The 12,630-nt window shown below is 31.8% G+C and overlaps 1 protein-coding gene across 1 annotated transcript in view; it reads right to left on the minus strand.

The window, feature by feature from the left end:
* The window catches only part of LOC127701957 (RING finger and SPRY domain-containing protein 1-like), a 58,355-nt gene that overhangs the window by 36,863 nt on the left and 8,862 nt on the right, over positions 1–12,630 (minus strand). Inside the window, exons 5-10 of the mRNA XM_052205932.1 lie at positions 12,111–12,169; positions 8,148–8,214; positions 4,871–5,011; positions 4,463–4,477; positions 3,872–3,999; positions 2,369–2,512 (exon numbers count right to left, since the gene is read on the minus strand). Of these exons, the coding sequence (XP_052061892.1) occupies positions 2,369–2,512; positions 3,872–3,999; positions 4,463–4,477; positions 4,871–5,011; positions 8,148–8,214; positions 12,111–12,169 (554 nt within the window). The remainder of the gene's footprint in view (positions 1–2,368; positions 2,513–3,871; positions 4,000–4,462; positions 4,478–4,870; positions 5,012–8,147; positions 8,215–12,110; positions 12,170–12,630) is intronic.

A 12,630-nucleotide genomic window follows, 5' to 3' on the forward strand; every position in this document is an offset into this window, starting at 1 on the left:
TGCTTTTAAATAATGTTCTTTACTCAATTATTTGTCTATTAAAATGGAAACCCTTGTTTTTTAACCTTTTTTCCCCTTATTCCTTAAACATTAGAGCACACTAAAAAAATCCTTATTTTCGACCAATATTTGGCCCCTTATTCATAAATGTTTGAGCAATTAACCCCAAAACTCAATTCCTACTTTCTCTTCGTGATAAAAAATAACTAACTTAAAATGTAAATTTTAAACAAAAAAAAAAGGAAAAAAAAAAATTACCCCTTTTTTTACCCCCGCCCCCCTTATGATTCATCACCCCCACCCCCCTTTCCCCCCAAACCAAGCTCAATAACAGCCTTGCCTTTGTGGTATGGTACCTTGTAATACAATTTTAGAGAGATCCATACACTTGAACACAAGTTATTGTCTAGAAACTAAAAAATGCTTATTTTAAACCCCTATTTAGCCCCCTTATTACTAAACGTTTTGGGCAATTACCACAACACTCAATTCCAGCTTTCCCTTTGTGTAATGGAACCTTGTAGTAAAATTTCAGAAAGATCCATACACTTACACACAAGTTATTGTCATGAAACTAGAAAAATGCTTGTTTTTTGCCCCCTTTTGGCCCCTTATTCCTAAAATTTTGAGGCAATTAACCCCAAAATCAATCCCAGCATTGACCCTTTGTGATATGGAATCTTGTGGTACAATGTCAAAGAGATCCATATGCTAACACACAAGTTATGTCTGGAAGTTACAAAAATGCTTATTTTCGGCCCCTTTTTGGCCCCTAATTCCTTAACTGTTGGTACCATAACCCCCAAAATCAATCCCCACCTTCCTATTGTGGTATTGAACCTTATGGTAAAATTTCATAGAGATCCATTCACTTAAACTAAAGTTAGAGTGCGAAAACCATTGTGTATTCGGACGACGACGCCGGACGACGACACCGGACGACGACGACGACGACGACGACGACGCCAACGTCATACCAATATACGACCTCAAAATTTTTTTGCGGTCGTATAAAAACTGCAAAATTTCCTTAAAACTACCAATTCAGGGGCAGCAACCCAACAACAGGTCGTCAGATTTGTCTGAAAATTTCAGGGCAGATAGATCTTGACCTGATAATCAGTTTTACCCTATGTCAGATTTACTCTAAATGCTTTGGACGACGACGACGGATGACGGACGCCAAGTGATGAGAAAAGCTCACTTGGCCCTTCGGGCCAGGTGAGCTAAAAACAATACAATGGTAAGTTTACATGATTGTGAACTTGGACAAATCTATCCAACAAAGGTTTCCTTAAAACTACCAATTCAGGGGCAGCAACCCAACAACAGGTCGTCAGATTTGTCTGAAAATTTCAGGGCAGATAGATCTTGACCTGATAATCAGTTTTACCCTATGTCAGATTTACTCTAAATGCTTTGGACGACGACGACGGATGACGGACGCCAAGTGATGAGAAAAGCTCACTTGGCCCTTCGGGCCAGGTGAGCTAAAAACAATACAATGGTAAGTTTACATGATTGTGAACTTGGACAAATCTATCCAACAAAGGATAACTTTTATGTCCTCATTTTTTTAAGCTATTTAGCTCTGGAACAGGTAAATGTTTTACAAACTAGACTAGCATTGCATTACTTTAACTGAACGATTGTTTGATTGCTAAACTTCCAGATGCAAATATCTTTGTGTACCGGCAAAACATAAGCGTGTAGGCTAAACAGTCAGTTAATCAGCTCAGATACAAAGTATTTTAAAATTCTTCATAGAGCCTTTTACAAACTGGCAGAGATTGTGAGTCAACAGAGCATTGTGTATATAAAATAAATGCTAATTACTGATCATGGATAGAAACTTTATGTTCAATTGACAGTTTCATTACTAAAATGATATGAGACTACCACCATAAAATCTAATATTATTAAATGTTAACAATTCAAAACAAAAACTGAAAATTAGCAAAGACGCCTTATCAAATAATTTTATTTTTTCTTATGATAGTAAAGAAAACTGTTGTTATTCACTTGAATTCAAATATTTTGTCTTAGATTATTCCTTTGAAAAAAAGTGTGTGCGATAGTAATGGATTGATGTCATAAAAGATCTATTATTACTGTAAACAGAGAAATATCAGCAACAATTTTTTTTGGCAAATTTTCGAAATAAGAGTTTATACACAAAAATATATCTGCAATAAATTCATCATTTATAGTTATTGATAAATGAGAAACACAAAATTTAAAAATTCAACCATTGCTAATGAACTTCTTTGCTTATTTCACTAAAAACTATGTTAAGAAAATAATAGGTTTTAAATCATTATAATTGCTTTTTCTATGACCCCCCTTTCTTTGCACAATATTTACTCACATGATTAAGAAAACTACTGTCTTTTGTTGCCCATCCTATCTGCATCACACCAGCAGTAGTTATATAGACCTCATAATACCACACACCAGAGTCAACTTGGAATGTACATCGGACACTCTCAAATGATGAAGCATCACTTCTGGACTACAACATAAAAATATCAATACAATATTACTGTTGCAATAAACACAAGAAAGCTTTCTTGTATTTGCTACAAAACCTTTCTTGCTTCTTTCACCATTTAGTAATTTACAGGTTTTACTGTAGAGTGTTTCTTTAAAATTATTTTAAAATATAATTTGGTGAGTCAAACTATTGTCAGAATCATGAACAACACACGGATGGACACGAAATTACTATATAATCCTCACATATAAAAATTGGTGTATAAAAATTAGGGGAATAAAATCAGATGGACTTCAGTTAGTCACAATAATTGAGTGCAATTTTCAAATTAAATTTTCATAATAATCTAAGTGTTTTCTCATCATCATTCCTTAAAACAGTGTTGGCATGCAAGGGGAGATCATTCATCATTAATTTTACCACAAAATTGTTTAATCGGGTTAAGTATGCATGGAAGACACACTTTTCAAACTGTGACCTCAGGTCTGGGGTGCTTCGCTTTATGTAGGTTCAATTGGTTCAGCGATGATTCTACATTATAGTTGAGGGCCGCTGAGCGGCCCTAAAAATGGACGGGGGACCCCAAAAAATTTATTGGAACATTAATTCCCAATTCAGGAAAAAAAAATAAATAAAAAATTTGATATTTCTGGAAATGTTTTGGTCACTGATTTAGGCAACTATAATTTTTCATAGTTTGTCGTCAAAGCGTTTTAAAATCTGGAGAAGAATGCTGTCAACAATCACATTTTATAAACAACGATTCAATCTTTGGTCTCGTAAAAGCAGACCCCTCAGATACAATTGACAAAAAATGCTATTGGAGTATTTGATCTCGTTAAGGCAAATCGCCCAGCAGATCGATAAAAAAGATGCTTTTTGTCAAAATGAGCCTAGTAAAAGCAGACCTCTGCAGACAGCAAAATTTTAATTTTCATATAACATTGATGAATTTATAGGGCACTGATCTCGTAAAAGCAGATTATATAATATTTGGAAAACTTGTTTTATAAAAATATATATCTTATTTATATGTCTGGTTCCATATCCTCAAGACAAAAGTCTGACTGTTAAACTTCTTACTGTAGTTGCAGTGTACAGGTAAAACGTAATACATTTTCCATTTTTTAAGGAAAATAATGTGATTTCGTCAAAGATTTTATGCATAAAAAAATCCCAATTGAGATGAAAATTCCCAATTTGATGGTCAAGGGACCCATTTGAAAACACCTGGAATCGTCCCTGTCAGGTTCAAACCAAAAAGCTGGTATCCAACAAACAGATGACCGGGGATCAGTAAGGTACTGTTTATATTAGTTCAAAATGGAAACACCTGTAAAGTTAGTATAGCAGGGCAAGTAACTCAATATGACTTACCTTCAAACCATCAGCAGATATTTTCAGGTATTCACTCACATCATTAATATTAAGCATTGCATTAATATTTTTCAGATTCACTTTCTCATATGCAAATTTTCTACCCTTAAAATAAAATAAAAAATAAACTGTTTCTTCTTTATAAATGTATCATAAGTATATTGACAAACAATTGATCTTTCAATATATTTTGTTACCTAGTGAAATGGGTATTTAAAATTCTAGTAAAGCAAATCTATTTGTATTCACAATTCCACACTCTTTTTTTAAATTGTACTCATCTTTTCCATGCCTTTAAAATTGAACATGTAACATATGTATACATCACTTTAACTGTACCAGATAGGCATTTGGACATCAAGAATTAAAACCACTACCTAGAATGCAGAAGATAAAATATTTATGGATAGGTAATATTTAAAAAAAATAAAAAGCATGTGTCACTCTGAAATAACTTTAAATAGCTCAGAGCACAACCATCAAATTTTGAATTCATGCCTATTCTCTCACAATTCATTTGTGATATCAAAAACTGTTCTGCCCATCCTGTATGCATGACTTTTAAAATTTAATCTATAATTCATAATATACAAACCTCAGGAATAACTGAAAAATAAAAAGAGTGGTATTTTAACATATTTTTTTAACACAAAATTACGATCAAAATGGAATTGTCATTAAAAAAAAATCTGCCTTTTTACCAAACTGGATGAAAACATATAATTCATAAAACTTTCAAAGGACCCATATATTTTTTAAAGACTACCCTATAAAGAAATAACACATTCAAAGAATCAGCTGACACTATGGTTGATTTGAATTTTTCTGTCCTTCAATAGAATGTAATTATATACAACCCTTTACATATTTTTCCAGTGACTGAAATCCACTATAAACTATAAACTATATTAATTAGTTAATAAATAACTTGTGTAATCCAAACTCCTCATCTAAACAGACTTCAGAGTAGAAAGGTCTAGTGCATCCAATAAAAATTACATAGATTGTCTTGACACCATGATGAACAGAATCTAACTTCTATTTTTGGGTATGTTACTGGTTTGGTATCCTGTTCCAGCACCTCAAATGGATTTCTAGGTAAACTTTTTATTATATTTTCTATAGTTCTTTTGTTTTCACCTACAATTAAAAGCATTATTTACTTAAATAAAAACACAAATAAAATGCTCCGCAGGGCGCAGCTTGATACGACCGCAGAGGTCGAACCCTGAACAGTTGGGGCAAGTATGGACACAACATTCAAGCTTGATACAGCTCTGAATTTGGATTGTGATTAAATATTTGACACAGCATAGGTTTCTGACACAGAATGAATGTGGTCTAAGAACTTAAAAATTTTAAATTGGACATTCACCTATTATGGTCCAATATCCAAAATCTAAATACATGGTTAGATTCAGCATATCAAAGAACCCCAAGAATTCAATTTTTGATGAAATCAAACAAAATTTAATTTTGGACCCTTTTGACCTCAATGTGGACAAAGTTGATAACGGGGCCCAAAAATCAAAAATCTAAATACATGGTTAGATTCAGCATATCAAAGAACCCCATATATTCAATTTTTGTTGAAATCAAACAAAGTTTAATTTTGGATCCCGATTTGGACCAACTTGAAAACTGGGCCCATAATCAAAAATCTAAATACATGTTTAGATTCAGCATATCAAAGAACCCTAAAAATTCAATTTTTGTTAAAATCAAACTAAGTTTAATTTTGGACCCTTTGGACCTTAATGTAGACCAATTTGAAAATGGAACCAAAAATTAAGAATCTAAATACACTGTTAGATTCGGCATATCAAAGAACCCCAATAATTCAATTTTTGATGAAATCAAACAAAGTTTAATTTTGGACCCTTTGGACCTCAATGTGGACCAATTTAAAAACGGGGCCCAAAATCCAAAAACTAAATACATGGTTAGATTCAGCATATTAAAGAACCCCAAGAATTCAAGAATAAAACCCCATTGAAATTGGTCAAGAAATAAGCAATTTATAGGAAGTATCTTCTTTTGCACAACACTGTGCAATTAAATATTTCTTGCTATTGCGCAATACTGTACAATTGACAATTTCTTGCTATTGCGCAATATTGTGCTATTGGATATTTCTTGCTATTGCGCAATACTGTGCAATTGAAGATTTCTTGCTATTGCGCAATACTGTGCAATTGAAGATTTCTTGCTATTGTGCAATACTGTGCAATTCAAAATTTCTTGCTTTTGCACAATACTTATTATATAATAATTTATACATCCTGTTTGGTGTGTATCTCCTACCATATCATTATAATTTGCTTTTAAATATAAATCAGAAATAACCAACTTAAAATGGAAAATTTTAAAAGAAAAAAAAAAAGAAAAAAATCAAAAAAAAAATCCCCCCCCCAAATTCTTTGAACCCCCTTATGATTCATCACCCCCAAACTCAATCCCAGCCTTCCCTTTGTGGTATGGTACCTTGCAGTACAATTTCAGAGAGATCCATACACTTGAACACAAGTTATTGTCTGGAAACTAGAAAAATGCTTATTTTTGGCCCCTTTTTGGCCCCCAATTCCTAAACATTTTGGGCAATTACCCCCAAACTCAATTCCCGCTTTCCCTTTGTGATATGGAACCTTGTAGTACAATTTCAGAAATATCCAAACACTTACACACAAGTTATTGTCATGAAACTAGAAAAATGCTTGTTTTTTGCCTTTTTTGGCAACCTTCCTTTTGTGGTATTGAACCTTATGGTAAAATTTCATGGAGATCCATTCACTTCAACTAAAGTTAGAGTGCGAAAACCAATGTGTCTTCGGACGACGCCGGACGACGACGACGACGACGCCAACGTCATACCAATATACGACCAAAAAATTTTTAATTTTTGCGGTCGTATAAAAATTGACTTATTTAAGATAGTTGTAAAACTAAATACTGTTCCTCATCTTATTTAAGAGGATACCTTTTTTTGGCTTCTGTCCTTTCTTACAAACATAACAGGGATTTATATTTTTTTTAAATTTTCTACCATAAAATAACTGCGTTTGACATATTCGCATTGTTTTTCTATTGCAAAAGTCATGCTCATAACCATATTGAAGTTATTTACCTCTTCTTAAATACATTGTATTATAAATTCAGACTAAATTTTTTAAAAAAGTTCAGTACACGTACCTAGTACTAAAGAGGCTTATGTGACTGCATCACTCATCTGACTTGTAAATATATATTGGTATATTGTTCAGTCAAGGACATTGCTGAGGTCAAAGGGATATTGTTAAGTCAAGGACATTGCTGAGGTCAAAGGTATGTTGCTCAGTCAAGGACATTGCTGAGGTCAAAGTTATATTGTTCAGTCAAGGACATTGCTAAGGTCAAATGTTTATTGTTCAGTCAAGGTCATTTCTGAGGTCAAAGGTATATTGTTCAGTCAAGGACATTGCTGAGAATAAAGAAATAATTTTGAGCCTTTTCAAATCTGGTCCTTTCAAAGGAAAGCTTATAATTCAGAACCGAGGAAAGTTCTAAATCAATTAGTTATTTCATTCCATACACCAAATACAGAAACAGACATAACCACAAGAACTTAATGTTGACTAATGTACCATGAAAATGAGTTCAAGGTCAGATAAACCTAGCCAGAAGGACATGTTCACCAAACAATCATTCAATACACTCAAAATATCTGAGAAAAAGAACTAACCATGAAACTAAACATTGACTGATGTACCATGAAATATAAGGTCAAAGTAAGATGAACCTTGCTAGATGAACATGTACACCTTACAATCAATCCATACATCACTTATAGTTGACATATTGCTTATAGTATCTGTGATATGGACTTGACCAGGAAGACTTCACCTTGATTCCTAATCAATGTAATGAGGTCAAGGTCAGGTGAACCCTGTCAGATGAACATGAATACCTTGCAAGGATTACAAATACCAAATACAGTTAATCTATTACTCATAATAGATGAGAAATTCACTTACCAATATTTACAAACTAAACAGTTTTTTAAGTAGTCACTAAGCCATGAAAATGAAGTCAAGGTTTGATTGATTTTGATTGCTTTACGCCACATCAGCACAAAAAGACTATATCACAGCGAGTGCTAATTTAAATTTGATAACAAGACATCTAGGTTAAAAGATATATGACAGATAGAAACTTCAGACAATAAGAAATCTGTGTACAAAGAATGAAGTATCCATATCTTTCACCTTCTGAAATCTAAAGCTTTATATAAATAACTTACTTGTTTGTGCAAACTTTTCCAATGCTATCAAGGCATGAAGATTTATCACAGGATGAAAGGATAATGCCTACAAATATTATATCAAATAATCTATCATTATAAATATTATTGAGCATATTGGAAAATTCAGTCATTTCTACATACAAAAACACAATTATTTCAAAAAAAGTTTTGCTACTTTGATTCAGATTTTATCAATGCACTTTGTAAGCAAAGAGGCAATCAAAGATAGCTGCAATTGTTTTGTTTTGTTTTGGGTTTAATATAAACCTTCCATAAAATTTCATGGCTGTCAGATATTCTTTGAGGCTTTCTGTGAATAACTGATGAACTCCATTACTGATAGTGTATTCTTCGTCAATATGGCAAATAAAAAATAACCAGCATTATGCAAAAAGGACTTTAAAAAAAAACTAAAACAAATTGTGAAAAATGGGAATCATATATAAAGGGAGATAATTCTTATTTCATTTTTTAATAATAGTTGTGATAAGTTTAAATAATGAACATCTTTTTTTTATTTAATTAGTGATAAAATTAATTAGAGGCTAAAAAAAATAAAAATCAAAGCATCGTTGATGTTGTGATCCAGCCATATTCATAGCTAGTCTCGTATTCTTTCTGACCATACTTTTTTCTAAATTTTTTTCTCTTTTCATTTCCAATCTTACTGTAAAGGTAGGGAATTTCGCAATATTGATGCAAATATAGATATATATACTGATCTTTCAATTTTAGACTCTGTCAGATTTTATTTTTGACAAGAATGGAAAGGAAAATCGGCAAACAAGTAATATATTTTTTATATGCCATTAATAATGACAGGTTTGATAATTTCCAGAAAGAGGCCTTATAAGTGCACTTTCTCAACAACAAAAATAAAAAAAAATAATAACTATTTTTTATCTAAATTGGTGTTCATTCTTCATTAAGAAAAAATACATTTCATTCAAATCTGAATGTACAAACAAACACCTAATGCTGAGATATTTCCAATTACTGTTAAATAGCAATATAATGGGATATAATTGTAAAACAAACAAACAAATTTTATTGCAGAAAATACTCAGGTAAGGGTTATGCAATTTTGTTTAATATTTCAACCAAATTTCTGATAATTGAAACTAATTACAGCTCTTCTATAAAAGCATGCAAAGCAAACCTTTGATCAACTTGCTTGCTATGTTTGATTGGATGTTTGTAAACAATAGGTAGGCGGAGTTTAAGTCTGTTTTGTATATACTGGAATTTGATTAGACAATAAAAATTGACATGCAATGAAGTTAATGTTTATTGTCCAATCAAATTCCAGTATATAGTAAACAGACTGAAACAGACTACCTACCTTTTGTTTACAAACATCCAAACAAACATAGCAAGCAAGTTGATCAAAGGTTTGCTTTGCATGCTTTTATAGAAGAGCTGTAATTAGAACATGATTATTGACTTACGTCAGATGATAATGGCACTAATTTTACAAGTAAAATAAAATTTGCTTGCATTTTTTATACATATTTTTTTCATTTTAAGTATTTTCTTTGAAAAAAAAACACCTCATTAATCATTCAGCTAGCTAGCAAAATTAACAGAATATTTTAATGTAGTGTAGATCAAAATAAATAATACATTTGTAGGTTTACTATTGAGGTCAAGAATGTGTATAATAAATTGTGTCTATTTAATTATGTACTGGTAACAGGTCATGAGATATTAACTGTTTTGAATTAAGCCGGGGGTTGTTTCTAATTAATACTTATTTGAAAATCATGACAGTTAATAATCATTCTGACTCTTACTTGCCTACCGACCATGCAAGGGCTGTATAGCCAGTCAAGGTCGTTTTAAAAAAAAACTTCCATATATACTTGCCTATGGAAAGAGTTGGAGTAATACCATTTAAAAAAGTGTGGGTATCAACTTAGATATATTGATACACATGTTGACCTACATTTCATTGAACAATAATTTACACAAGCACAAGATACTAATATAATACTTTCAAAATTCCTATCAACTGATTCAATTGATGTACAAATACTTTTTCAAATTAATTCATAAATAGTAAATCATCATAAATTTTGATTTAGAAAGGAACTATATGTAAGTGTATATCTAAAATAAAGTCACTATTCGACCAATCTTTTCTTAATTTAAGGGCAAATAACATGTCAAAAGTTTGCAGTTGATGATTAAAATGGTGTATAAAGTTTCTGCAAGTCATAAAAACACATAATTAGTTTCATGATATGTCTTCAACTTAGTATTCTGCATCATCTCCAAAACCAGAGTGATCGCATAGATCCAGCATGGCTGAATCAACAAAAACGGTGTCTTCCCGATTGTCCCACTTTTTGAAATTACAGGTAAAAAAGTAATGAAATTTTGTGGGACAATCGGGAATATGTTTGTGGGACAATTGGGAAGTTTAAATGTGGGACAATTGGGAATTGTTTTGATAGTGATTAATTTGTTTTTATAGTGTGTTGCAGTTAATTAAAGGTCACTAAACAATGTAACTTATAAAATATGAAAAAAACATGAACAAATAATAATATTTACATATTTCATTTTCCACATAGTAGGTACAATTATAGTATCATCAAACACGGAATATAATATGAAGTCATAAAATTTTAGTCTTAGATGCATTTTTTTTTTAATTAGTTTTTATTGGCTTTGAACTAGCTGTCAGTAACTGCGAATACTCTCAGACCTGTTACAGTACTCAGTGTCTTTGTTGTGGTGATGCATAAGTAGCCGTCCACGTCCACTCTGTGTTTTTGTTAGATGTATTTCTGTTTGTACCCATCTGATGAGAAAAGCCTTTTTCAACTGATTTTTATAGTTTATTCTTATGTTGTACTGTTTCAACACTGTTCCAGGTTATTGGGAGGGTTGGCGCCTTCAAATAAGTTTAACCCCACAAAATTCTGTATGTGCCTGTCCCAAGTCAGGAGCCTGGTATTCAGTGGTTGCCGTTTGTTGCTGTGTAACATATTTATTTTTCGTTTGCCATTTTGGGGTCTTTTATAGCTATGCAGTATGAGCTTTGCTAATTGTTGAAGGCCGTATGGTGACCTATAGTTGTTAATTTCTGTGTCATTTGGTCTCTTTGGGAGAGTTGTCTCATTGGCAATCATACCACATCTTCTCATTTTTGATGGAAGTCTGTTTCTACTTTATAGTTGGTGAAGAGTCCTGTTGACTGCAAAAGCAATGGGAATATTGGAAAAACAACCTTTAATAGTGATTCTTGGAAAGGCTGATCTGGCAAAATTATAGACATCAGCTTCGTAACAATAAAGACAGTTGTTGGGTTCAGGTGAATCTGACGTTGGGTGTAAGCAGTCTTCAATAGGGCAGAGAATGTTGTATTAATGTCCTCCGACTTCCCTAGTAAACAAGTTCATGTAGAGTGTAGAATGTAAATGAGTTTATACCTATTTTTTGAAATTGCATGCATTATTTCTAAATTTATTCAAAAACTTTACAGAGAAAAAGGAATTAAAATTACGGTATTGACATTTGTTTTATGAATAACGTAACATTGTAGATATATTTCATAAATCAGAAATATTATATTTGTTTAATCAAAAGTGCATTAATCTAATTATTTAAAAAACATTTTTTTAATACTTTTATAAAATTAATATTAAATGTGCAATAATTATTTCTTGTTTTTTTTTAGCAAAACAAACAACAGTTACCTTGTTTATCTAAGAACATTTTATTCATAAAATAATGTGGGACAATCAGAACTTTTCATGTGGGACAATCAGAACTCTAAAATTTTAAAAAGTGGGACAATCGGGAATAAACCACAAAAACTCCAGGAAAACTGTGTTCTAATTAAACAAATAACTCTTGTTACTGTTTTCTGTGATGTTGTATGTTTTTTTGTTTTCCGTGAAACTGTATTTTCAAATACATGTGTTTTACTACAAGTATGACTAATATATATACCAGTCTAGATATCAAATAGTTAAGAACTTCTGTAGTTAAAATTGCTACGCTGGTAGGCCCTGAAAATAAAAGAATAAGATAATATCAACAAATTGTATAAATGGTAGTTGACCAAAAATAACATTAATGGTTTAATAACTGATAATTTCCAACATTACAAAAGATTTGATACAATGCATTGGTACAGTTGATATCTATTAAAATGATTTCTTCATATGCACACACACAAAAATTTTAAAATCACTGCCTATCCTGAATGTGAATATGAAATTGAAGAGGAGTTTTTTGGCAGTTTATTGTGTTTAAATTTGAAGGATCTCGGTTCTTTTTAATTCACAATAATTTTGAAAATTGCATGTTCCATGAAAAAAATACATGGGACCCAGGGAAGGCACTTTGAAATCTCATCTATGGATGGGTGCTTTTGTACAGTTAATTGTAAGAGAAATTCTTAATTTGCCCCTATAGATGGTTATCCCATTTCCAGAGTGCCTTTTGCTGGGTGCCATGTATGTTTTAA

This window comes from Mytilus californianus, unplaced genomic scaffold (assembly GCF_021869535.1).
Source record: "Mytilus californianus isolate M0D057914Y unplaced genomic scaffold, xbMytCali1.0.p SCAF_5, whole genome shotgun sequence".
Classification (NCBI taxonomy): Eukaryota; Metazoa; Mollusca; class Bivalvia; order Mytilida; family Mytilidae; genus Mytilus; species Mytilus californianus.